This window comes from Bombina bombina, chromosome 1 (assembly GCF_027579735.1).
Source record: "Bombina bombina isolate aBomBom1 chromosome 1, aBomBom1.pri, whole genome shotgun sequence".
Taxonomy (NCBI): Eukaryota; Metazoa; Chordata; class Amphibia; order Anura; family Bombinatoridae; genus Bombina; species Bombina bombina.
In genome coordinates this window covers 86,392,326-86,419,557 of record NC_069499.1, presented here as the reverse complement: position 1 = coordinate 86,419,557, position 27,232 = coordinate 86,392,326, and the positions used below count along the sequence as shown (strand labels likewise).

General features: G+C 38.1%; 1 protein-coding gene across 2 annotated transcripts in view; it reads right to left on the bottom strand.

Moving 5' to 3' along the window:
* ATG2B (autophagy related 2B) overlaps window positions 1-27,232 on the bottom strand; it is a 516,631-nt gene that overhangs the window by 14,648 nt on the left and 474,751 nt on the right. For both annotated transcript variants that reach the window (XM_053697497.1, XM_053697498.1), the window contains exon 41: window positions 4,727-4,876. In XM_053697497.1, coding sequence (XP_053553472.1) covers window positions 4,727-4,876 — 150 coding nt within the window. The remainder of the gene's footprint in view (window positions 1-4,726; window positions 4,877-27,232) is intronic.

The following is a 27,232-nucleotide window of genomic DNA, read 5'->3' as shown; positions in this document are numbered from 1 at the left end:
CTGCACAGACCCTATAGCTGTACCCTGAGTAAAATAGTACACACTGGCACCATTTAAAAATAATAAACTCTTGATTGAAGAATCTAAAGTAACACCTCACTTTACCTCTTCCTATCACTAACACAGGCAAAGAGAATGACTGGAGTGAGAGGGAAGGGAGGAGCTATATATACAGCTCTGCTGTGGTGCTCTTTGCCTCCTCCTGCTGACCAGGAGGCGTAATCCCATAAGTAAGGAGGAAATCCGTGGACTCGTCATATCTTGTAAAAGAAAATATCTAGTCCGTTCTAAAAATAACAGATATACTGTTTACTTAAAGAGGTTGAATTTGATACAAATTACAATTAATATAAAAGAATTGCCAGAGGAATTGAAAAATCTGATTGTGAGACTTCCCAAAGATGGAAAAGGATACAGGAAGATTGGTGACCAACTAAAAGGTAATCCTGAAAACCTGAACTGTTGGGGAGGACTGAGAACAGGTTTGGAAAACAGTGATCTAGAGCTAGGTGTATATAACAAGCTTGGCACAATATCATGCAAAGCACAGTCCCTAATCACCTGATTTAATATAAACAATCCAAATGACGATTCCTTTTTCTGGGTTGCACATAAGCCAGGAGTAGTTGTAAACTTATACTGTCCTGAAAAAGTTAAAAGTAAACGTCTGTAGACGTCCTTTAGGCTAAGGACATACCATAAAACACAATGCCATGTGCAAGAGCTCATTGGAGTGAAGTAGTTGGTGCTGTGTACCGACCAACTAATTGCAAACCAACTAATCGATTATAAGATTTGTTGACAACTATTTTCATAATCGATTATATCGATTAGTTGTTGCAGCTCTACTTGGAAGTGTGTATCATCCATTACTGGAACCTGCTGAGGATTTTGATATGTTCAGTGCTTTATGCCATCCTAAATACCTATCTAGAAGAGCTCTGAGCATTTATACAGAGTTCCACTTAGCCTTGTCAAATCCAGACTGGACAGGTGGACTCCACAACAATTTATCTTTAATCTATGCTACTGAGTTTAACGGCACTTACTTGCCAACTTTGCCAATGTATGCAGAGAGGGTGCTGGCACTGGAGCAGTATCAATGCCATCCATAAAAGGACATGCAGTGGATCAGTCATCAATTCCAATACAGTGACAGATATCATCAAGAGCAGCCATACAATCTGGAGTCAAAATGTGCTTGCAGTCCTGGCAGTTTCAAGATGCAACCATTGACCTGTTTTCTTCTCTTTCTCCTATCTGAATACTTGCTGATTAGTTCCCTAGTCTAATTTTCTGAAATAGGGTAATGTCTCTGCTTTTGAACTATATTATATTATCTTTCTTGTACAATTTTACTATCTTTATCTTCTATGGAATGCATAGGGTCCCATGCTTTTTCACTAAACGCTGAAGAAGAAGTAGAACTAACAGAAGGACATCAAAATCATGCATTAACTTACAAAATTATTCCATTACTAAGGGGTAAATATATAAAGCTGCAGTCACAGCTTTTGAGGCTATGCAGAGCAGGCTCACATGTGCAAGCCTATTGGATAGACCCGGAATCATCATCGAAGACACAAATAGATTTTGAATTGCGGGCGGAGGAACAACATGATGTTTAACTACATTAAAGGTGATTTTTTTTTTTTTAAATGAAACGTCTACATTTATTTTCATGAAAGAAAGTGCCCTTCATTTAATGATTCATTACAAATATTATTGATGGAATCACCAAAGTTTATCATTACTTAATTGAAAAGATGTATAACATTTTCACCAGCTCTGCAAGTGACCAAAAATGTCAGTGTTGCCCCCTCATTAGATAGTGTTGGACATCCCTGGCCTAGACGGCTGCAAAGATAGCCAGATCAACAGGACATTAGTCAAAAACACCTGCTGTTTGTTTTTAACTAAGGTTATCAGTAGAAGGCTAGCACCAGTCCACAAAAAAAAAACACAAAGACTGGTTAGAAATGTATCTCGGAATTGAGCATTTTTTATTATGTCTACAATAGGCACATGGATAATCGTTTTCTAATTCTAAAACATTCTGCAAATATTAGAACACAGTTCATGGTGTTTGCAGTGAGTAAATATTATCATAAGCACGTCACTGAAAAATATATATTGTTCCAACAAATGTTCAAATATTTAAAAAAAATAAATTCAAGTTTGCACTAACAAAAAGTCTATTCTTTTCCTTTTCTTTCTTTCCTTTCCTTTTTTGCAACAAAAATGTCACTTTTTAATGGAATTTCTGAAGCTGAGTTTGGGTCAATTTATACAACATGCTGCATGTAGAAAGAAGCAGAAATCCCCCCAAAAGGTGCTAGTTTATTCTGACTCCCTTCACTGCATCAACAGACAATTTGAATGGTTTCAAATGTCTAAAATATTATTTTTTACTTTTAATATGGACAGCTGATTACTAAACATGACACTCATCAAACAACTGACCTAGGAAACACCTGATCCTGTAAACGTCTAAAGAGCATCTTACAGTTGGGAAGATGAGGAACACCGGACCTTTAACTAAATTTCACCTTTATTACATTTTTTAATTAAAATTCATTACAAAAAAGCCACATGGGCAAATACAAAAAGCTTTCAGACTATGCAGCTGATGTGTTTCGGCTTATGCCGTACTAATAGCTGTCATGATGCAATACGCTCCATGTCCATTTAAAAATGCAATAACTATTACCATTGAATGAGACATACTGGCGTCATAAATTATAGTGCCCCATCTCCATTCTATTTACATGTTAAAGGGACAGTCAAGTGACCTTTTTTTATGATTTTAATAGAGCACCTAAATCTAAACAACTTTTCAATTTACTTTTATCACCATTTTCACTTTGTTCTCTTGATATTCTTAGTTGAAAGCTAAACCTAGGAGATTCATATGCTGATTTCTTAGACCTTGAAGGCCACCTCTAATCTAAAAGCATTTTGACCATTTTCACCACTAGAGGGCGTTACTTCATGTGTTTCATATAGAGAACATTGAGCTCACGCACGTGAAGCTCAAAGGAGAGAGCACTGATTAGCTAAAATGAAAAAAGAACTGAAATAAGGGGGCAGTTTGCAGAGGCATAGATACAATTATCACTTGTTATTTACTAATATAACCAATGGTTATGGTACTAACATCTTATGTGAATAAAATTTAGTTAAGGTTATTTGTATTGATTTTGTTGAATTACCCTAACAGGACAGTGTGATACAGACTGATCACTGTATCACACCTGAGAGGAGCCTTTGCGTACCGAGTATCACTCGGACACAATTTTAACATATTTTTAAACACCCAATGGTGGAAATCTCCACATTTTTTTTATTCAAATTGATATAAAAGTTAAGTTTTAATTAATACACGACACACCACACTGCAATATAGTATTGGTTTTGACCCTTATAAGTGTGCCCAATATGCTTCACTTTCTCTGTCCTTCTTTTGTTAATAATACTGATTATTTGGCATAAGGCACTACCCACTGTAAACACTCAGGTCCTGTTTCAATAGGTTCCAAGGGACAAAACCCAAATACCCCCCCCTCTTTCCCTAGAGGTCATAGGGACTCCACAAACCATAGATACAAGGTACTTACAGAGGTAAAACGTGTATTATTATAACTGTGTTGGTTATGCAAAACTGGGGAATGGGTAATAAAGGGATTATCTAGCTTTTAAAACAACAAAAATTCTGGTGTTGACTGTCCCTTTAAGGTGGTAACAATTTAAAGGTGGTATTATTTACAGAGGATACACTAATTTCAAAATGTTTCATCTGCTTGATTGTGGCATAAAAAAAATAAACCATTTCTTGCTTGTTTATTTTCTTACATATTAAAGTGAAGGTCAATTTCAATGAATTAGTGCCCGGTTTTTAATAAACCTATTAAAAACAAGTGCACTTTAATTAATCAAAATTGACATTTCACTCCTTTTCTTCAAAAACTTACCTTTTAATCCTGAAAGCCGCTCCAACGATTCCCCCGGCCGTCGGAAGCCTCTTCTTACGTCAGAAATGACGAATCCGGCTTCCTCCAATCACGGCTTCCCCCCTGGGAGATCATGGCCTGATGCAACGCCGTGATTGGAGGAAGCCGGATTAGTCATGTTGTACCAGCGAAGAGGGCTTGCGACGGGTGGAGGAAGCGCTGCAGCGGCTGTCAGGATTAAAAGGTACGTTTTTGAAGAAAAGGAGTGAAATGTCAATTTTGATGAAATAAAGTGCCCTTATTTTTAATTTCTTAAAAACCAGGCACTAATTCATTGAAATTGACCTTTACTTTAAATTAAATTGGAACCTACTACTACTAGTACAAAGTACTGCAACAAAGTATCCAAGTACAGAAAAACTTGATAGTTACTACTCCCAAAAAACATTAGACATCGATATTGTCCACTGCCGTTTCTTTTGGAGAACGTTATGAAAAACACAAAATTCTATATAATCCCGTCCAATTCAGTTATCTGAGTTTTCCAACGTTTGTGTTAACATCTTACAGTTAACTCGTACAAAACTCTCCATTAAAGTTCATGGTTTTTTGTATATAAATACTGTGAAACGCTTTCAAACTGAAACAGAACCTAATTCAACATAGTCAAATCAAAGTGTCAACATTTCAAATGACAACTAAATGAGTGAGACAACAGCATTCACTTTTTCGTACATCATCATTTCAATGACAGACATTAAAACATGCCTCCTCACCTCTTTTACCACAGTGTATGCCTTAGCGACTCCCTCTCGCAGATCTACAGGCTGATGCAATAAGCGATGGTGAGAAAATCGTTTTGTTCTTTTTAACTCAACAGGACTGGGACCAGGTGACACCATATCATAAGCTGTCTCTGCAGCAGCCTGATCAATGGGAATATAATAGAGAACATAACTGCACACAGCAGTAAAGTCACAACTATGCAAGATACAATTATCAATAATCTGCACAGCCATTATTTATTAGGTTAGGTTAGAATTCTCACCATTATACAGTAGAATTACTTAATCAACAAATGCATAATAAACAGACAATACAATAGCACTCACCTTAATTTTTAAATGACAAGTAGATGTTTTTTTCTCTTTTACTTCTCTAAGCTCTGTATCATGTGACAGCCATTATATATACACTAGGAACTGGTGCACACTAAAGAGTGCACAATTTGTCAATGGAAGTACAGTCATGTTAAGAAGAAAGTACACCTTCTTTGAATTCTATGGTTTTACGTATCAGGACATAACAATCATCTGGTCCTTAGCAGATCTTAAAATTAGGTAAATACAACCTCAGATGAACAGCAACACATGACATATTACACTGTATCATGATTTATTTAACAAAAATAAAGCCAACATGGAGAAGCCATGTGTGAAAAACTAAGTGCACCTTTTGATTCAATAGCTTGTAGAACCACCTTTAACAGCAATAACTTGAAGAAATAGTTTTCTGTATGACTTTATCAGTCTCTCGCATTGTTGTGGAGGAAATTTGGCCCACTCTTCTTTACAACGTTACTTGAGTTCATTAAGGTTTGCGGGCATTCGTTTATGTACAGCTCTCTTAACAGCATTGCAATCGGGTTGAGGTCTGGACATTGACTGGGTCATTGCAACACCTTGATTCTTTTTCAGCCATTCTGTTGTAGATTTGCTGGTGTACTTGGGATCACTGTCCTGTTGCATTACCCAGGCCAAGCTTTAGCTGTCGGATAGATGGCCTCACATTTGACTCTAGAATACTTTGGTATGCAGAGGAGTTCATGGTTGACTCAATGAGTGCAAGATGCCTAGGTTCTGTGGCTGCAAAAAAAGCCCAAATTATCACCCCTCCACCACTTTGCTTGACAGTTGGTATGAGGTGTTTGTGCTGATAGGTTGTGTTTGGTTTTCTCCAAACTTGGTGCTGTGCATTATGGCCAAACATCTCCACTTTGATCTCCTGTGTCCAAAGGGCACTGTTCCAGTAGTCTTGTGGTTTGTTCAGATGCAACTTTGCAAACGTAAGCTGTGCTGCAATGTTCTTTTTAGAGACATGAGGCTTTCTCCTGGCAAATATTCCAAACAAACCATACTTGTTCAGTCTTTTTCTAACTGTATTGTCATGAACTTTAATATTTAACATGCTAACTGAGGCCTGTAGAGTCTTAGATGTAACTCTTGTTTTTTTTGCAATTTCTCTGAGCATTGCACTGTCTGACCTCGGGGTAAATTTGCTGGGATGACCACTCATGGAAATATTGCCAACTCAATGTAGAATGAAAGACTTTAAATTGTTTGAAAATGGCCTTATTACCCTTCCAAGACTGAAGGGCATCAACAATTGCTTCTCTAAGATCATTGCTGGAGTCTTTCCTCCTTGGCATTGTGTTAACATACACTTGAATCATCAAACTGGAGCTTCAGCTTTTATAGAGGTGGTCACACTTGATGATGATCAGTTAATCAAGGGCATTTGATTATCAGCACCTGGCTGTTAATTCCTATGGAAGCAGTAAGGGTGTACTTAGTTTTTCACACATGGCTTCTTCATTTTGACTTAATTTTTGTTAAATAAGTCATGACACAGTGTAATAGGTCATGTGTTGTAGTTCATTTGAGGTTGTAATTAGGGATAGACCGATATATCAGAGCAGCCGATTATTAGGGCCAATATTTGGAATTACTGAAAAATCATTTCGGCCAGAAACTTACCGATATTACAGATATGGGGCAAATCAAAAGAAATTTAGCTCTGTGTACCTTCAGGGAAACTATGTAGTTTTAAGTGACACAAATCCTCTATAGCGCATATATAAGCTGGACATAGCATAGCATCTAATAATAAATTGCACTGATAACAGAGTCCAAGTCCAGGTCTTCCTTGGAGCTCAGTTACCAACAATGTCAGGCCTGTAGATGGACTTGCGTAAACAAACATATATTATTTATGAAATGGAAAATGTGATCTTTACGTGGCACTTAAAGCTACATATTCTCCCTGAAGTACACAGAGCTAAATTACTTTTGATTTGCTCATAGGGGTCAGCAATTACATAAAATCAATCTGCTTGCTAATTGCTGTCACAAATAGAAAATTATTTGTTGCATTCTGATACATTTTACACATTTGCAAAACATTTCACTAAAGCTGCTATATTTGACGATTTTTTATTTTAAATATTTTATTTTCCCCTTTCATGGGCATAGAAAATAACATTAAAAATAATGATAGTTCAGGAACATCAATTAAATGTCCACAACAAACCTTGAGTAGAAAGCTATGCAGTATAGGAGACTAGTATCAATATTCTCTAGCAGTGGATAACAATGCTTTGAAAATAAGGTGGCGCTGTTACACATGTATAAAACTGCCCATAAGTGACATAAAAAGAAACGTATAGTCCACTCCTCAGTACCAGGTAGGTATTTGCAATCCAGTAAATATATGAGCATATTAAAAATGAAAGCAAATAAATAAATCTAGCAGCATGTCCTTTCTTTCTCTGTCAAGTGGCAGTATATATATATATATATATATATATATATATATATATTTATTTCATGTAATTGACAAGAGTCCATGAGCTAGTGACATATGGGATATACAATCCTACCAGGAGGGGGAAAGTTTCCCAAACCTCAAAATGCCTATAAATACACCCCTCACCACACCCACAATTCAGTTTTACAAACTTTGCCTCCTATGGAGGTGGTGAAGTAAGTTTGTGCTTAGATTCTACGTTGATATGCGCTTCTCAGCATTTTGAAGCCCGATTCCTCTCAGAGTACAGTGAATGTCAGAAGGATGTGAAGAGAGTATCACCTATTGAATGCAATGGTTTTCCTCACTGGAGATCTATTTCATAGGTTCTCTGTTATCGGTCGTAGAGATTCATCTCCTACCTCCCTTTTCAGATCGACGATATACTCTCATATTCCATTACCTCTACTGATAACTGTTTCAGTACTGGTTTGGCTATCTGCTATATGTGGATGGGTGTCTTTTGGCAAGTATGTTTTCCTTACTTAAGACACTCTCAGCTATGGTTTGGCACTTTATGTATTTTATAAAGTTCTAAATATATGTATTGTACCTATATTTGCCATGAGTCAGGTTTATGTATATTTCCTTTTGCAGACTGTCAGTTTCATATTTGGGAAAAGCATATTTTAGGAAAATATTTTTTCTTACCTGGGGTATAGTTTTTTTTCAATTGACTGTTCTCTCATAAAATTTTGTGGGCAAGATTAGGCTCGCGAGGGTGCAAAATGCCAAAGTATATTGCATCATTCTTGGCGCAAGAATATTTTTAGCGCAAAGTTACGTACGATGACGCAAAATTCGTCATTTTCCTTACACAAGGTTGCGTCTACAATGACGCGAGTGTGTCATTTCCGGATGTTGTTAGCGGCAAAAAAATTTCAGTTTGCGTTGTGTGTCATACTTGGTGGCAAATAATTTCATTATTTAAAATCCCATTCCTATATGCCTCTTGCCTTTTCTTTTCCAGAGGGCTATGCTGTTTGCATTTTTTTCCCATTCCTGAAACTGCCATATAAAGAAATTGATAATTTTGCTTTATATGTTGTTTTTTCTCTTACATTTGCAAGATGTCTCAATCTGATCCTGTCTCAGAAACCACTGTTGTGATTGATAACAGTTCTATCAAAGCTAAGTGCATTTGTTGTAAATTTGTGGAGATTATATCTCCAGCTGTGGTATGTAATAGTTGTCATGATAAGCTTTTACATGCAGAGAATGTGTCCATCAGTAATAGTAGAATGTTGTTCCTTCAACATCTAATGTACAAGATATACCGTTGAATATAAAAGATTTTATTGCTGATGCAATTCAGAAGGCTTTGTCTGCCATCCCGCCTTCTAATAAACGTAACAGGTCTTTTAAAACTTCTCATAAAGTTGATGAAATTTCAAATGACCCACAACATAATGAATTATCCTCCTCTGATGAGGATCTATCTGATTCAGAAGATCCTTCCTCAGATATTGACACTGACAAATCTACTTATTTATTTAAAATGGAGTATATTCTTTCCTTGTTAAAAGAGGTGTTGATTATGTTAGATATGGAGGAAACTAGTCCTCTTGATATTAAAACTAGTAAACGTTTAAATTCTGTTTATAAACCTCCTGTGGTTACTCCAGAGGTTTTTACAGTTCCTGATGCTATTTCTGATATGATGATTTCTAAGGAATGGAATAGGCCTGGAACTTCTTTTATTCCTTCTTCAACGTTTAAAAACATAGTATCCTTTGCCAGCAGTTAGATTGGAGTTTTGGGAAAAGATCCCCAGAGTTGATGGGGCTATTTCTACCCTTGCTAAACGTACTACTATTCCTATGGAAGATAGTACTTCTTTTAAAGACCCTTTAGATAGGAAACTTGAATCCTATCTAAGGAAAGCCTATTTATATTCTAGTCATCTTCTCAGGCCTGCCATTTCTATGGCTGATGTTGCAGCTGCATCAACTTTTTGGTTGGAAAGTTTAGCGCAAAAAGAAATGGATCCTGATTTGTCTAGCATTGTTCGCTTGCTTCAACATGCTAATCATTTTATCTGTGATGCCATTTTTGATATCATCAAAATTGATGTTAAATCTAGGTCTTTAACTATTTTAGCTAGAAGAGCTTTGTGGCTTAAATATTGGAATGCTGACGTGGTATCTAAGTCTAGATTACTATCTCTTTCTTTCCAAGGTAATAAGTTATTTGGTTCTCAGTTGGATTCGATTATTTCAACTGTCACTGGGGGGAAGGGAGTTTTTTGCCTCAGGATAAAAGACCTAAGGGTAAATCTAAAGCTTCTAACCGTTTTCGTTCCTTTCGACAAAATAAGGAACAGAAACCTAATCCTTCCCCCAAAGAATCTGGTTCCAATTGGAAACCTTTTTCAAGTTGGAATAAATCCAAGCCGTTTAAGAAACCAAAGCCAGCCCTCAAGTCTGCATGAAGGGGCGGCCCTCATTCCAGCTCAGCTGGTAGGGGGCAGATTAAGATTTTTCAAAGACATTTGGGCAGATTCTGTCCAAAATCAATGGATTCAGAGTATTGTTTCTCAAGGATACCGAATAGGATTCAGAGTAAGACCTCCTGTGAGAAGATTTTTTCTCTCACGCATCCCGGAAAATCCAGTAAAAGCTCAAGCTTTTCTGAAGTGTGTTTCAGACCTGGAGCTTTCAGGGCTAATCATACCAGTTCCATTTCAGGAACAGGGTCTGGGGTTTTATTCAAATATATTCATTGTCCCAAAGAAAGAAAATTCATTCAGGCCAGTTATGGATCTAAAATTTTTGAATTGTTATGTAACAGTGCCAACTTTCAAAATGGTGACTATAAGGACTATTATGCCTTTTGTTCAGCAAGGGCATTATATGTCCACAATAGACTTACAGGATGCATATCTTCATATTCCGATTCATCCAGATCACTATCAGTTTCTGAGATTCTTTTTTCTAGAACAGCATTACCAATTTTTCGCTCTTCCATTTGGCCTAGCGACAGCTCCAAGAATCTTTTCAAAGGTTCTCGGTGCCCTACTCTCTGTAATCAGAGAACGGGGTATTGCAGTGTTTCCTTATTTGGACGATATCTTGGTACTAGCTCAGTCTTTACATTCTGCAGAATCTCACACGAATCAACTAGTGTTTTTTCTACAAAGACATGGTTGGAGGATCAATTTACCAAAAAGTTATTCGATTCCTCAGACAAGGGTCACCATTTTAGGTTTTCAGATAGATTCAGTGTCCATGACTCTGTCTCTAACAGACAAGAGACGGTTAAAATGTGTTTCAGCTTGTCGGAACCTTCAGTCTCAATCATTCCCTTCAGTAGCTATGTGCATGGAAGTTTTAGGTCTCATGATTGCAGCATCGGATGCGATCCCCTTTGCTCGTTTTCACATGAGACCTCTCCAGTTTTGTATGCTGAACCAATGGTGCAGGGATTAGACAAGGATATCACAATTAATATCCTTAAATCCCAATGTTCGACTATCTCTGACTTGGTGGTTAGATCACCATCGTATAGTTCAAGGGGCCTCTTTTGTTCGTCCAACCTGGACTGTGATTACAACAGATGCAAGTCTTTCAGGTTGGGGAGCTGTCTGGGGATCTCTGACAGCACAAGGGGTTTGGAAATCTTAAGAGGCGAGATTACCAATCAATATTTTGGAACTCCGTGCTATTTTTAGGGCTCTTCAGGTTTGGCCTCTGTGGAAGAGAGAACCGTTCATTTGTTTTCAGACAGACAATATCACAACTGTGGCATATGTTAATCATCAGGGTGGGACTCACAATCCCCAAACTATGAAAGAAGCATCTTGGATACTTGCTTGGGTGGAATCCAGCTCCTGTCTAATTTCTGCGGTTCATATCCCAGGTATAGACAACTGGGAAGCGGATTATCTCAGCCGTCAAACTTTACATCCGGGGGAGTGGTCGCTCCATCCAGATGTGTTTTTTCAGATTGTTCAGATGTGGGGTCTTCCAGAAATAGATCTTATGGCTTCCCATCTAAACAAGAAACTACCCAGGTACCTGTCCAGGTCCAGGGATCCTCAGGCAGAAGCGGTGGATGCGTTAACAGTTCCTTGGTGTTACCAACCTGCTTATATTTTCCTGCCTCTAGTTCTTCTTCCAAGAGTGATCTCCAAAATCATAATGGAACAATCATTTGTGTTGCTGGTAGCTCCAGCATGGCCTCACAGGTTTTGGTATGCGGATCCTGTTTGGATGTCCAGTTACCAACCTTGGCCACTTCCATTAAGGCCAGACCTTCGGTCTCAAGGTCCATTTTTCCATCAGGATCTCAAATTATTAAATTTGAAGGTATGGAAATTGAACGCCTAGTGTTTAGTCATAGAGGTTTTCTGACTCAGTGATTAATACTATGTTACAGGCTCGTAAATCTGTTTCTAGGAAGATTAATTATCGAGTTTGGAAGACTTATATTTCATGGTGTTCTTCTCATAAATTCATCCTGGCATTCTTTTAGAATTCCTAGAATTTTACAGTTTCTTCAGGAAGGTTTGGATAAGGGTTTGTCTGCAAGTTCCTTAAAGGGACAAATCTCTGCTCTTTCTGTTTTATTTCACAGGAAGATTTCTAAGCTTCCAGATATTCAATGTTTTGTACAGGCTTTGGTCCGTATCAAGGCTACATAGTACTAAATGTAAGGGAAATTGCTTGTTTACATTTATTTTTGCATTTGAAACAGCTGGATTTGCTGGTTGAAATCACAACCTATTGTTCACAAGAACATGCAAATTTAAATTGGCTAAGCTTGCAGGAAGAGCAGACATGTACATGAGCATATATAAAAAGTAATATCCAGTATTTTTAACACTGCAGTATTATATTTACTATTATGCATCTTATAAAACAAGTGACTAGGCACACATTAAGGGGAAAAATTACAATACAGTGTTTTAAAGGGGCTGATATCTCTCTGAACAGAGCTTTAAAGGATTAAACCAGTTTCTATCTCCTTGCAAATATGTACTAAACTGGAATTGGAAAACAACAGATAGTATCTCTGAACAGAACTTCCAAGTCTGTCCAGTTGATAAATCCCAGTAGAAGTAGCCAGCTACCTGTAGGTGTCACCCTTGTCCAAGAAAACATAATTTATGTAAGAACTTACCTGATAAATTAATTTCTTTCATATTAGCAAGAGTCCATGAGCTAGTGACGTATGGGATATACATTCCTACCAGGAGGGGCAAAGTTTCCCAAACCTCAAAATGCCTATAAATACACCCCTCACCACACCCACAATTCAGTTTAACGAATAGCCAAGAAGTGGGTTGATAAGAAAGGAGCGAAAGCATCAAATAAAGAATTGGAATAATTGTGCTTTATACAAATAAATCATAACCACCATAAAAAGGGTGGGCCTCATGGACTCTTGCTAATATGAAAGAAATGAATTTATCAGGTAAGTTCTTACATGTTTTCTTTCATGTAATTAGCAAGAGTCCATGAGCTAGTGACGTATGGGATAATAAATACCCAAGATGTGGAACTTCCACGCAAGAGTCACTAGAGAGGGAGGGATAAAATAAAGACAGCCGATTCCGCTGAAAAATTAATCCACTACCCAAATCAAAAAAGTTTCAATTTTTATAATGAAAAAAACTGAAATTATAAGCAGAAGAATCAAACTGAAACAGCTGCCTGAAGTACCATTCTACCAAAACTGCTTCTAAAGAAGAGAAAAAATCAAAATGGTAGAACATAGTAAAAGTATGCAAAGAAGACTAAGTCATTGCTTTGCAAATCTGATCAACAGAAGCTTCATTCTTAAAAAGCCCAGGAAGTAGAAACTTACCTAGTAGAATGAGCCATAATCCTTCGAGGCGGGAATCCACCCGACTCCAAATAAGTATGATGAATCAAATGCTTAAGCAAGATGCCAAATAAATGGCAGAAGCCTTTTGACCTTCCTAAAACCAGAAAAGATAACAAATAGACTAGAAGTCTATCTGAAATCTGAATAGCTTCAACATAGAATTTCAAAAACTCTTACCATATTCAAAGAAAGTAAGAATCTCACCAAAGAAGTCTTAGGAAAAAACAATAAGTCCTCCCTAATGTTGTTAGAATTTACAACTTTAGGTAAGAATTGAAATGAAAAAAGCAAAAACCACCTTATCCTGATGAAAAAATCCGAAAAAAGAGATTCACAAGAAAGAACAGATAATTCAAAAACTGTTCTAGCTGAAGAGATGTCCAAAAAGAACAATACTTTCCATGAAAGTAATTAATGTCCAGAGCAAACATATGCTCAAATAGAAGAGCCTGAAAAGCCTTCAGAACCAAATTAAGACTCCAAGGAGGAGAAATTGGCTTAATGACAGGTTTGATACGAATCAAAACCAAAAATGATGAATATCAGGAAGTAATACTGCCTTATCCTGATGAAAAAATCAGAAAAGGATATTCACAAAAAAGAGCAGATAACTCAAAAACTCTTCTAGCAGAAGAAATAACCAAAGGAACAATACTTTTCCAAGAAAGTAATTTAATGTACAGAAAATGCATAGTTTCAAACGGAGGAGCCTGTAAAGCCCTCAGCACCAAATTGAAACTCCAAAGAGGAGAAATTGAATTAATGACAGGCTTGATACGGACCAAAGCCTGTAAAAAACAATGAATATCAGGATGATTAGCAATCTTTCTGTGAAAAAAAGAACAGAAAGAGTAGAGATTTGTCCTATCAAAGAACTGAAGACAAAACCTTATCCAAACCAACCTGAAAAAATTATAAAATTCTATGAATTTTAAAAGAATGCCAAGAAAAATAGGTCTTCCAGACTCGACAATAAATCTTTCTAGAGACAGATTTACGAGCCTGAAACATAGTATTAATCAATGAGTCAGAGAAACCTCTATGACTAAAAATCAATCGTTCAATCTCCATCCCTTCAAATTTAATGATTTGAGATCCTGATGGAAAAAATGGGCCTTGAGAAAGAAGGTCTGGTTTAAACGGAAGTGTCCAAGGTTGGCAACTGGCCATCCGAATGAGATCTGCATACCAAAACCTGAGAGGCCATGCTGGAGCCACCAGCAGAACAAACAAATACTCCATAAGAATTTTTGAAAACACTTTGGAAGAAAAACTAGAGGCGGAAAGAAATAGGCAAAAAGATAATTCCAACGAAATGTCAATGCATATACTACTTCCGCCTGAGAATCCCCGGACCTGAATAGGCCCCTGGGAAGTTCTTTATTCAGATGAGATGCCAACAGATCTATTTCTAGAAATGCTCACATCTGAAAAATTGAAAAACATATCTGGGTATGAGAGACCATTCTCCCAGATATAAAGCTTGATTAACAGAGATAATCCGCTTCCCAAATATCTATACCTGGGAAAAAAAACACAGAATTTAGATAGGAGCTGGATTTAGCCCAAGCTAATATCCGAGACACCTCTGTCACAGCCTAAGGACTGATAGTCCCACCCTGTTGATTGACATACACCATAGTAGTGATAGTCTGAAAACAAAAAACGTCTCTTCTTCAAAAAGAAACTAACTGAAAAACTCTAAGAATGCACTGAGTTCTAAAATATCAAATGGTAATCTCGCCTCCTGAGATTTCCAAACCCCTTGTGCTGACAGAGATCTTCAGACAGCCTCCCAACCAAAAAGACTCACATCTGTAAAGATCATGGCCCAGGTTGAAAGAAACGAAGAGACCTGTAGAACTAAATGATGGTGATCTTAACCACCAAATCAAGATAGATAAATAATAGGATTTGAAGATTTAAAATGTAAAATCCTAGAATCCCTGCACCATAATTCAGCATAAAAAACTGGAAAAGGTTATCTCTATTGAAAATGAGCAAAGGGAATTGAATCCAATGCTGTGGCCATAAGACCTAAAACTTCTATGCATATATAGCAATTGAAGGAAATAATAGAGACTAAAGGTACCGACAGACAGAACCCAATAAAATTGTCCCTTGTCTGATAGAGACAAAGACAGTGACATAAACTATCTGGAAACCTAAAAAAAGGTGACCCTTGTGTGAGGAATCAAGAGCTTTTGAAAAAAAGATCCTCTAACTATGTCCAGAAAGAACAAAGTTGAATCATATGAGATTCCACAGCCTCAGAAAATAATCTGAATGAAAACAGAAAATGAAGATATGCATTTATTGTATCTAATGAAAACAAATAATGCCATCACTGACCAACAAAAGACAGAATAGACCATTTATACATGATACATTTATAAAACAAAAAGATTTTCTATCTTTGGAACAATGAATAGTTTGAATAAAACCCCAAAACCCAGTTCCTAAAAATGGAACTGGAAGAAATACCCCAGAAGATTCCAGGTCTGAGCAGCACTTGAGCCCCAACGGGTGATCAGCCGCGCTACATTATCCCAAAATATATAGGACCGAAACACACTAAAAGTGTTAGCCTTACTGGAAAAGCTGGAATATCAAAGAGAAAAAAAGACTTCTCACAGACGGTTTTACTCTGAACTTTATTCTGTATCCAAAATCAAAGAAATTTGCAAAACAACAAAACTCAAAAAAATGAATGAAAAAGATTTCCAATTAAAAACATGTTACTTGGGAATTTTTTCCTTAATAAGAACAACCAAACTAATATAAGCTTAAAGTTTAGTCTTGGAACTCAATCTTGAAGCCCAGAGTAACAGTTAAGAATTGAATCCAATTATAAACCAAATAATTGATTATCTTAGAAAAAAAGAAATATGGATTTTTTAGAAATCACAAAATTCTTCTAGCTAAAACAGCTAAATACATAGAATAAACCTCATTTGCAAAAATATTCAATAAAATGAAGACACAAATGAAAAATATTAGCATGATAACCCAGTTAAAGGACCAGTCAACACACTGGACTTACATAATCAACAAATGCAAAACAACAAGACAAATGCAACAGCACCTAGTCTAGTAGATTTTGTCCTTAACAATGCTAAAATAAATCATAATCTGATACTTGATTTTAAAGTAAACAGAAAAAATTAAGCAATTGCAACATCATTTAAATAAAACACAGGTCCAAGAAAAGTACCTGAAAATAAATAATTTTCCTTAAATAAGATACAACCATCTAAAGGAAAAAACAGAATTTAAGCTTACCTGATAAATTTATTTCTCTTGTAGTGTGTTCAGTCCACGGGTCATCCATTACTTATGGGATATTTTCTCCTTCCCAACAGGAAGTTGCAAGAGGATCACCCAAGCAGAGCTGCTATATAGCTCCTCCCCTCACATGTCATATCCAGTCATTCGACCGAAACAAGACGAGAAAGGAGAAACTATAGGGTGCAGTGGTGACTGGAGTTATAATTTAGAATTTAGAACCTGCCTCAAAAAGACAGGGCGGGCCGTGGACTGAACACACTACAAGAGAAATAAATTTATCAGGTAAGCATAAATTATGTTTTCTCTTGTTAAGTGTGTTCAGTCCACGGGTCATCAATTACTTATGGGATACCAATTCCAAAGCTAAAGTACACGGATGAAGGGAGGGACAAGGCAGGAACATTAAACAGAAGGAACCACTGCCTGTAGAACCTTTCTCCCAAAAACAGCCCCCGAAGAAGCAAAAGTGTCAAATTTGTAAAATTTGGAAAAAGTGAAGACCAAGTTGCAGCCTTGCAAACCTGTTCAACAGAGGCCTCATTTTTTAAGGCCCAAGTGGAAGCCACAGCTCTAGTGGAATGAGCTGTAATTCTTTCAGGAGGCTGCTGTCCAGCAGTCTCATAGGCTAAACGTATTATGCTACGAAGCCAAAAAGAGAGAGAGGTAGCCGAAGCCTTTTGACCTCTCCTCTGTCCAGAGTAAACGACAAACAGGGAAGAAGTTTGTCGAAAATCTTTAGTTGCCTGTAAGTAGAACTTCAGGGCACGGACCACGTCTAGATTATGCAAAAGACGTTCCTTCTTTGAAGAAGGATTAGGACACAATGATGGAACAACAATCTCTTGATTGATATTCCTGTTAGAAACAACCTTAGGCAAAAACCCAGGTTTAGTACGCAGGACTACCTTGTCTGAATGAAAGATCAGATAAGGAGAATCACAATGTAAGGCAGATAACTCCGAGACTCTTCGAGCCGAGGAAATAGCCATCAAAAACAGAACTTTCCAAGATAAAAGCTTAATATCAAAGGAATGAAGGGGTTCAAACGGAACACCCTGAAGAACTTTAAGAACCAAGTTTAAGCTCCACGGAGGAGCAACAGCCTTAAACACAGGCTTAATCCTAGCCAAAGCCTGACAAAAAGCCTGGACGTCTGGATTCCCTGCCAGACGCTTGTGTAAAAGAATAGACAGAGCAGAAATCTGTCCCTTTAGTGAACTAGCGGATAAGCCCTTTTCTAAACCCTCTTGTAGAAAAGCCAATATCCTAGGAATCCTAACCTTACTCCATGAGTAACTCTTGGATTCACACCAATATAAATATTTACGCCATATCTTATGGTAAATTTTTCTGGTAACAGGTTTCCGAGCCTGTATAAATGTATCAATAACCGAATCCGAAAACCCACGCTTTGATAGAATCAAGCGTTCAATCTCCAAGCAGTCAGCCTCAGAGAAATTAGGTTTGGATGGTTGAAAGGACCCTGAATTAAAAGGTCCTGCCTCAGAGGTAGAGACCATGGTGGACAGGACGACATGTCCACTAGGTCTGCATACCAGGTCCTGCGTGGCCACGCAGGCGCTATCAGAATCACTGATGCTCTCTCCTGTTTGATCCTGGCAATCAGTCGAGGTAGCAACGGAAAAGGTGGAAACACATAAGCTATGTTGAAAACCCAAGGGGCTGCAAGTGCATCTACCAGCACCGCTCCTGGGTCCCTTGACCTGGATCCGTAACGAGGAAGCTTGGCGTTCTGGCGAGATGCCATAAGATCCAGATCCGGTTTGCCCCAACAACGAATCAGTTGAGCAAATACCTCCGGGTGTAGTTCCCACTCCCCCGGATGAAAAGTCTGGCGACTTAGAAAATCCGCTTCCCAGTTCTCCACACCTGGGATGTAGATCGCTGACAGGTGGCAAGAGTGTGACTCTGCCCAGCGAATTATCTTCGAGACTTCCAACATCGCTAAGGAACTCCTGGTTCCCCCTTGATGATTGATGTAAGCCACAGTCGTGATGTTGTCCGACTGAAACCTGATGAACCTCAGTGTTGCTAACTGAGGCCAAGCTAGAAGAGCATTGAATATTGCTCTTAATTCTAGAATGTTGATTGGTAGGAGTTTCTCCTCCTGAGTCCACGATCCCTGAGCCTTCAGGGAGTTACAGACTGCTCCCCAGCCTAGAAGGCTGGCATCTGTTGTTACAATCGTCCAATCTGGTCTGCGAAAGGTCATTCCTTCGGACAGATGAACCCGTGACAACCACCAGAGAAGAGAATCTCTGGTCTCCTGGTCCAGATTTAGCAAAGGGGACAGATCTGAGTAATCCCCGTTCCACTGACTTAGCATGCATAGTTGCAGCAGTCTGAGATGCAGGCGCGCAAATGGCACTATGTCCATTGCCGCGACCATCAAGCCGATTACTTCCATACACTGAGCTACTGATGGGCTTGGAATGGAGTCCCTAGAAAAGGAACCCTTGTGAGCGGTAACAGAGAACTCTTTTCCACGTTCACTTTCCACCCATGCGACCTCAGAAATGCTAGAACTATCTCTGTATGAGACTTTGCATTTTGAAAACTTGACGCTTGAATCAGAATGTCGTCTAGGTACGGAGCCACCGCTATGCCTCGTGGTCTTAGTACCGGCAGAAGTGAGCCCAGAAACTTCGTAAAAATTCTCGGGGCCGTAGCTAACCCGAAGGGAAGAGCTACAAACTGGTAATGCCTGTCTAGAAAGGCAAATCTTAGGTACTGATAATGATCTTTGTGAATCGGTATGTGAAGGTAGGCATCCTTTAAGTCCACTGTGGTCATATATTGACCCTCTTGGATCATGGGCAGGATGGTCCGAATGGTTTCCATCTTGAACGATGGAACCCTTAGGAATTTGTTTAAGATTTTTAAGTCTAAGATTGGTCTGAAGGTTCCCTCTTTTTTGGGAACCACAAATAGATTTGAGTAAAACCCTTGTCCTCGTTCCGTTCGCGGAACTGGGTGGATCACTCCCATCACTAAGAGGTCTTGTACACATTGTAGAAATGCCTCTTTCTTTACTAGGTTTGTTGATAACCTTGACAGATGAAACCTCCCTTGTGGAGGAGAAGTTTTGAAATCCAGAAGGTATCCCTGAGATATAATCTCCAACGTCCAGGGATCCTGTACATCTCTTGCCCAGGCCTGGGCGAAGAGAGAAAGTCTGCCCCCCACTAGATCCGTCTCCGGAGAGGGGGCCCTGTCTTCATGCTGTCTTAGGGGCGGAAGTAGGCTTTCTGGCCTGCTTGCCCTTGTTCCATGACTGGTTGCCTTTCCAACCCTGTCTGTAACGAGCAGTAGTTCCTTCCTGTTTTGGAGCGGAGGAAGTTGATGCTGCTCCTGCCTTGAAGTTACGAAAGGCACGAAAATTAGACTGTTTGACCTTTGATTTGGCCCTGTCCTGAGGAAGGGTGTGGCCCTTACCTCCTGTAATGTCAGCAATAATTTCCTTCAAACCGGGCCCGAATAAGGTCTGCCCTTTGAAAGGAATGTTAAGTAGTTTAGACTTAGAAGTTACATCTGCTGACCAGGATTTAAGCCATAGCACCCTGCGCGCCTGTATGGCGAATCCGGAATTCTTAGCCGTAAGTTTGGTTAAATGCACTACGGCATCCGAAACAAACGCATTAGCCAGTTTTAGTGTTCTAACTTTGCTCAAAGTCTCATCCAATGGTGCTGTGCGAATCGCCTCTTCCAGAGACTCAAACCAGAATGCCGCTGCAGCCGTGACAGGCGCAATGCATGCAAGAGGCTGCAATATAAAACCTTGTTGAACAAACATTTTCTTTTTTTTTTATTTTATTTTTTATTGAGGAAGAAAAAGACAAAAGAAAATGAAAATGAAAGCACTACATCATTGCTGCACATACAGCCAGCAAGAACATATGGTAAAAAAAAATACAAATGATCAGTAGGGTTACAACAGTGTAAGACATTCTAATTAAAGTAGTGCACATATAATAAAACATTTCTAAATCAACCTCAGGTTTTTTTTGTTTTTTTTTTAACTTTGACAAAACCATCCATGGAGCTAAAGAAAAGCTTGCGAGATATAATATGCAGTGTAGGATGTAATGAATGCTATATAAAATAGTAGGATGAGATGTAAACTCCCCTAGCAATTGTTGGGATCTATAATATAGTCTTCGGGCTGACAAGTAGAAGCCTGTTTAGGCTTTGCTCAATTCTCTATGCTTTATGTGGTCTTTAATGAGGTCCCTAAAAAAAAAATGATTTAAAAGTGAGGGCTTAGATGATAGGGACTGAAGATCAGACCTGCTGATCTGAGTAGAGAAGATAGATCCTAACATGTAACGTAATGAAAAAGAGAGTAAGTGCTAGGGGAGCAGAAAGAGTTGCGGTATAGGCAAGAGAAACCGCACTGTTAGTTCTCCTATTATCGGGAGACTCTTTACTTGGGGGGGGGGAGGTTGTAAAATAGTTGCGGCAATTAGTAGGGGTAATAAAAGAGAGCAAGAGCTAACAAATAATTAGGGTGTAATAGGGTTTACTTGGGAGTGAGCTTAACTATGTGACATACGCTTGAAGAGAAAGAAGCATAAAACTAGTTATATAGGGCAAAGGAAAAAAACTCTTACAAGTCCCTCACAAACAAAAGATGCTAATGGGTTTGTGGTGCTATATCCGTGTACAGTTAGATGAAAGCATGACATATGTAAACTTGGGAAATAATAGAAGGCTGAAGTTTCCTTAAAATGGGCTAGTGTTGCTTCAGAATGAAAAAGAGACTTTGGCATTCATCTCCATGACTGTTAAATTGTCATTGTCTGTTCTAAAACCATATGTATTGGTGTAGTTATGTCATGTCTGCGTGCAGATTGATAGAGTCAAGCTATGTGTAGCTTCAGGATGCAATCCAGGGCTATAGCTCCCTCCCAACATGGTAGTGTAGTTCTCAGAGTGAAGTTAGTAGACAAGCTGCAGGGTACGGGCCCTATACCCTACAGAGCCTGTTCCAACTCCAGCCGGCTCTCTAAAGTAACAGAAATATATAAGCATCCTAAATATATGTGCACACTAACATTAAGATTTAACAGCATTAATATTAGGGGTGTATGTGCATAACAGATAGAGAGCCCTTATAAGGCTTGGTAATAACACAAATATGGAGGAGTGAGAACGCTAAGTAGAAGAAATGCCTATGCATTAAACCTCTAAAATGTTGATATATAAAGAACAATGAGCATTATATGTTGGATAGTGCAATCATGACATTTTAGTAAACAGACAATGGCGCCCATATATCGAACAAACATTTTCTTAAGGTAACCCTCTAATTTTTTATCCATTGGATCTGAGAAAGCACAGCTATCCTCCACCGGGATAGTGGTACGCTTGGCTAAAGTAGAAACTGCTCCCTCCACCTTAGGGACCGTCTGCCATAAGTCTCGTGTGGTGGCGTCTATAGGGAACATTTTTCTAAATATCGGAGGAGGGGAAAAGGGCACACCGGGTCTATCCCACTCCTTACTAATAATTTCTGTAAGCCTTTTTGGTATAGGAAAAACGTCAGTACACACCGGTACCGCATAGTATCTATCCAACCTACATAATTTCTCTGGGATTGCCACCGTGTCGCAATCATTCAGAGCCGCTAACACCTCCCCTAGTAACACGCGGAGGTTCTCAAGCTTAAATTTAAAATTTGAAATTTCTGAATCCGGTCTCCCCGGATCAGAACCATCACCGACAGAATGAAGCTCACCGTCCTCATGTTCTGCAAATTGTGATGCAGTATCAGACGTGGCTCTCGTGTCATCAGCGCGCTCTGTCCTTAACCCAGAGCTATCGCGCTTGCCTCTTAATTCGGGCATATTGTATAATACTTCTTTCATAACATTAGCCATATCATTTAAAGTGATTTGTAAGGGCCTTGATGTACTTGGCGCCTCAATCTTACGCACCTCCCGAGCGGGAGACGCAGGTACTGACACGTGAGGAGAGTTAGACGGCATAACTTCCCCCTCGTTGTCTGGTGATAATTTCTTTATCGGTACAGATTGACTTTTATTCAAAGTAATATCAATACAATTGGTACACATATTTCTATTGGGCTCCACATCGGCTTTTGAACATAATGAACAAGCAGATTCCTCTGTATCAGACATGTTTAAACAGACTAGCAATGAAGCTAGCAAGCTTGGAAATCACTTTCAATAAGTTTACAAGCAATATAAAAAACGCTGCAGCGCTTTTAAAAATACAGTTGAATAACAAGGAAAACTAATTCAGTTATAGTCAACAATTCTTAACGAGAAAAGTATTAATTAGCAGAGGATTGCACCCATTAGCAAAAGGATGATTAACCCCTCAATACCCAAAAACGGATATCAAATTAAGATTTTATCACAGTCAAACACACTGTCACAGATCTGCTGTGACTGATTACCTCCCTCAAAACCGAATTTTGAAGACCCCTGAGCTCTCTAGAGACGTCCTGGATCAAGGAGGAAGAAACAGGAAGACTGTGCTAGAATTTTAACTGCGCAACAAGGCGCTAAAACAAGGTCCCTCCCACTCATATTACAACAGTGGGAGACCTGATATAATGGTTTCTATGCAGAAAATACGTTAGCCATGTGGAAAAAAATCATGCCCAAAAAGATTTATCACCAAAGTACCTCACAAAACGAATAACATGCCAGTAAACGTTTTAAAAACAACATTTTGAATGTCATGCAAAGTTATCACTAAGCCTGCTACCAGTCGCTTCCACCGCAGATAAGGCTTAAACATTATTTCAGTATTAACAGTATTTTCTCAGTCAAATTCTAGTCCCTAGAAAATAACACAACTGCGCATACATTTATCAGCCTGATACCAGTCGCTACTACTGCATTTAAGGCTGTACTTACATCATATGGGTAACAGCAGTATTTTCTTAGTCAATTCCATTCCCAGAAAATAATGTACTGCACATACCTCATTTGCGGGGGACCCAGCATGCTATTCCCCTCTTTCTGAAGTTACCCTACTCCTCAGAATGTCGAGAACAGCCAGCGGATCTTAGTTACGTCTGCTAAGATCATAGAAAAACGCAGGCAGATTCTTCTCCAAATACTGCCTGAGATACAAAAAACGGCACACTCCGGTGTCATTTTAAAATAACAAACTTTTGATTGAAGAATAATTAAGTAAAAACTCCAACTCCTCTCGCGACCTCCTTCTTTGTTGAGAGTTGCAAGAGAATGACTGGATATGACATGTGAGGGGAGGAGCTATATAGCAGTTCTGCTTGGGTGATCCTCTTGCAACTTCCTGTTGGGAAGGAGAATATATCCCATAAGTAATGGATGACCCGTGGACTGAACACACTTAACAAGAGAAATAAATACTATTTTGCTATAGAAACAATAGCATAATTAGCAGAAGTAGAGATAGCCCCATTAAATTGGAGAACCTTCAAAATTGAAATGAACTGCCGGCAAAGAATATAGTTTAAAACCTTTTAAAGAAGGAATAAAAGAAAATTCTCAGCCTATTCCATTCCCTAGTATGAGGAACTGGAAAAAAACCTCTGAAAATACGGAAGAATAAATAAGCAGAAATAAAATGTTAGTTAGTCTTGAAAGAACTAATTACCTTAATATCCAAAATAATCAACACCTTTTCAACAAAGAACAAATGTACTTTAATAAAAAAATAAAAAAGTGGATTTGTTAGTGTCAATATCTGATGAAGAAAATTCTGAAAGAGAAAAAACATCATCAGAGAAGGATAAATCATTATGTTGTTGGTCATTTGAAACTTCAATAATTAAAAAAGAAGTTTGAAAAAGACCTAAAAATTTTATTAGAAGGCACGATGTCAGACAAAGCCTTTAAAATAGAATCAGAAAAATATTCTTATAAATCTTCTAAGTAATTCTTGTACATAAGATGTAAAAAGAATAGCAAATATATAAAGCATAAATACTAACGGATTCTGCATGTAAAAGTTTATCATGATAACTTATTACAAACCATAGCTAAAGAAAAACATTCATAACATTTTAAAATAAATTAACTTAGCTTTGGTAGGACTGAACTCAGTCAACAGGAATCCCTTAGAACGTTTTTGAAACAGGAACAGTGAAATCTTGCAATATGTAATAGAAAAAAACAATATTTAAAGCAAAATTATCAAATTCCTTAAATGACAGTTTCAGGAATGGGAAAAGAATGCAAAATAATAAGCTTCTAAAAACCAGAAGCAATAAAAAAGTGAAGTTTAAATAATGTGAGAAAAAAAATGGAACAAAAATACTCCCACATTTTTTGGCGCCAAATAAGACGCCCACATTATTGGCGCTAAATACAACACCCATATTGTTGGCGCCAAGTATGACGCCACATCCTCTGACGCCGAAACCGACGCCCACATTTTTTGGCGGAAAAAAATGTCTGAATACACATGCGTCAAAAAATGACTTTACAGAAAACAACTTCCGGCGTCAACTACGGCGCCGGAAATGACAAAATTTTTGGTGCCAAAAAAGTCAGCGCCAAGAATGACGCAATAAAAAGAAACATTTTCTGCCCCCGCGAGCCTAACAGCATGCAGGGAAAATGGTCAATTGAAAATTTTCAAGGTAATGAAAAATAAATTTAATTAAAATGCATTATCCCAAATAATGAAACTGACAGTCTGAATTATAAAGGAATATTGATTATCCTGAATCATGGCAAATATAAGTTTAAAGACATATATTTAGAACTTTACATATAAAGTGCCCAACCATAGCTTAGAGTGACACAAAAAATAAGATTTTACTTACCCCAGGACACTCATCTACATATAGTAGATAGCCAAACCAGTACTGAAATGAGAATCAGTAGAGGTAATGGTATATAAGAGTATATCGTCGATCTGAAAAGGGAGGTAAGAGATGAATCTCTACGACCGATAAGAGAACCTATGAAATAGATCCCGTAGAAGGAGACCATGGTATTCAAATAGGCAATACTCTCTTCACATCCCTCTGACATTCACTGCACTCTGAGAGGAAAACCGGGCTCCAGCCTGCTGCGAAGCGCATATCAACAAAGAATCTAGCACAAACTTACTTCACCACCTCCACGGGAGGCAAAGTTTGTAAAACTGAATTGTGGGTGTGGTGAGGGGTGTATTTATAGGCATTTTGAGGTTTGGGAAACTTTGCCCCTCCTGGTAGGAATGTATATCCCATACGTCACTAGCTCATGGACTCTTGCTAATTACATGAAAGAAATAACATTTGACAGGACTCCAGGGCATAAGCTGTTAGCCTCCTTTGATGTTGGACCACACATTTGACAGGACTCCAGGGCATAAGCTGTTAGCCTCCTTTGATGTTGGACAATGCTGTTTATGACCATTTTATAAGAACATGGGCTATATACGTCGTTTGAAGTTCTAGGAATGATATGAAGTTATGGTACTGACCCTCCCAAAGACTTCATAAGCCTTCAGTTCTGTGATGACTCTGTGATAAGGACATACTTAGAAGTTCTGTTCAGAGATAATATCTGTTGTTTTCCAGATTAGTACATATTTGCAAGGAGATAGAAACTGGTTTAATCCTTTGAAGCTCTGTTCAGAGAGATAGCATCTCCAGTTAGTTTCACTTGTCCCAAGAAACTGGTTTAGATATTAAAGGGACACTATACCCAAACATTTTCTTTCATGATTAAGGTAGAGAATATAATTTTAAACAACATTCCAATTTACTTCTATTACCTAATTTACTTTATTCTTTAGATATACTTTAATGAAGAAATAGCGATGCACACAGTGAGCCAATCACAGAAGGCATCTATGTGCAGCTACCAATCAGCAGCTGCTAAGCATATCTAGATATGCTTTTCAGCAAAGAATATCAAGAGAATGAAGCAAAATAGATAATAGAAGTAAATTAGAAAGTTGTTTATAATTGTATGCTCTTTCTAAATCATGACAGAAAAAATGTGGGTTTAAGTCTGAATTCAACAAGATATTGTAATCCAAAATGATACTTATTACACTAGGCACAAGTATTCTAGAATGGTTACTACTCACTATACAATTACTTTTTCTTCTGTTGCTGCAGTTGTGTTCAAAACCGTGTTACTAGTTTAACCACTGAAAAGTTGTCCGATTGTGAAGCTCCATCACTTTGTACTGGGGGCTGCCATCTTGGAACACAGGTACTCTCACATACTGTGATAAAAGCAGTGTGTATTTACACATAAAAAAAAACTGTATAATGTGCTTCACATTAGGGTGATACAGAGCAGGAGCTTTAGTGGCTGCATTGGTCTATATTATTTCTGATTTTTTAAATATATTTTGTGTAACTGTAAAACTGTCCAAAAAATACAAAAATGTAAAGTTCACACAATGTATCATGCACACTAACTCCAGGCAAATGATACAGTTGTTTCTGACCTGTGAGAGTGAACTGCTTTGTCACAAGTTATGAGAATACCTAAGCTCCAAGATGGCATCGACCAGTATGAAGAGGTTCAGTATCTGGAACTATTTAAACAGGAAAACTAATTTGAGAAGAGCAGAAGTTAAAGGCACAGTAT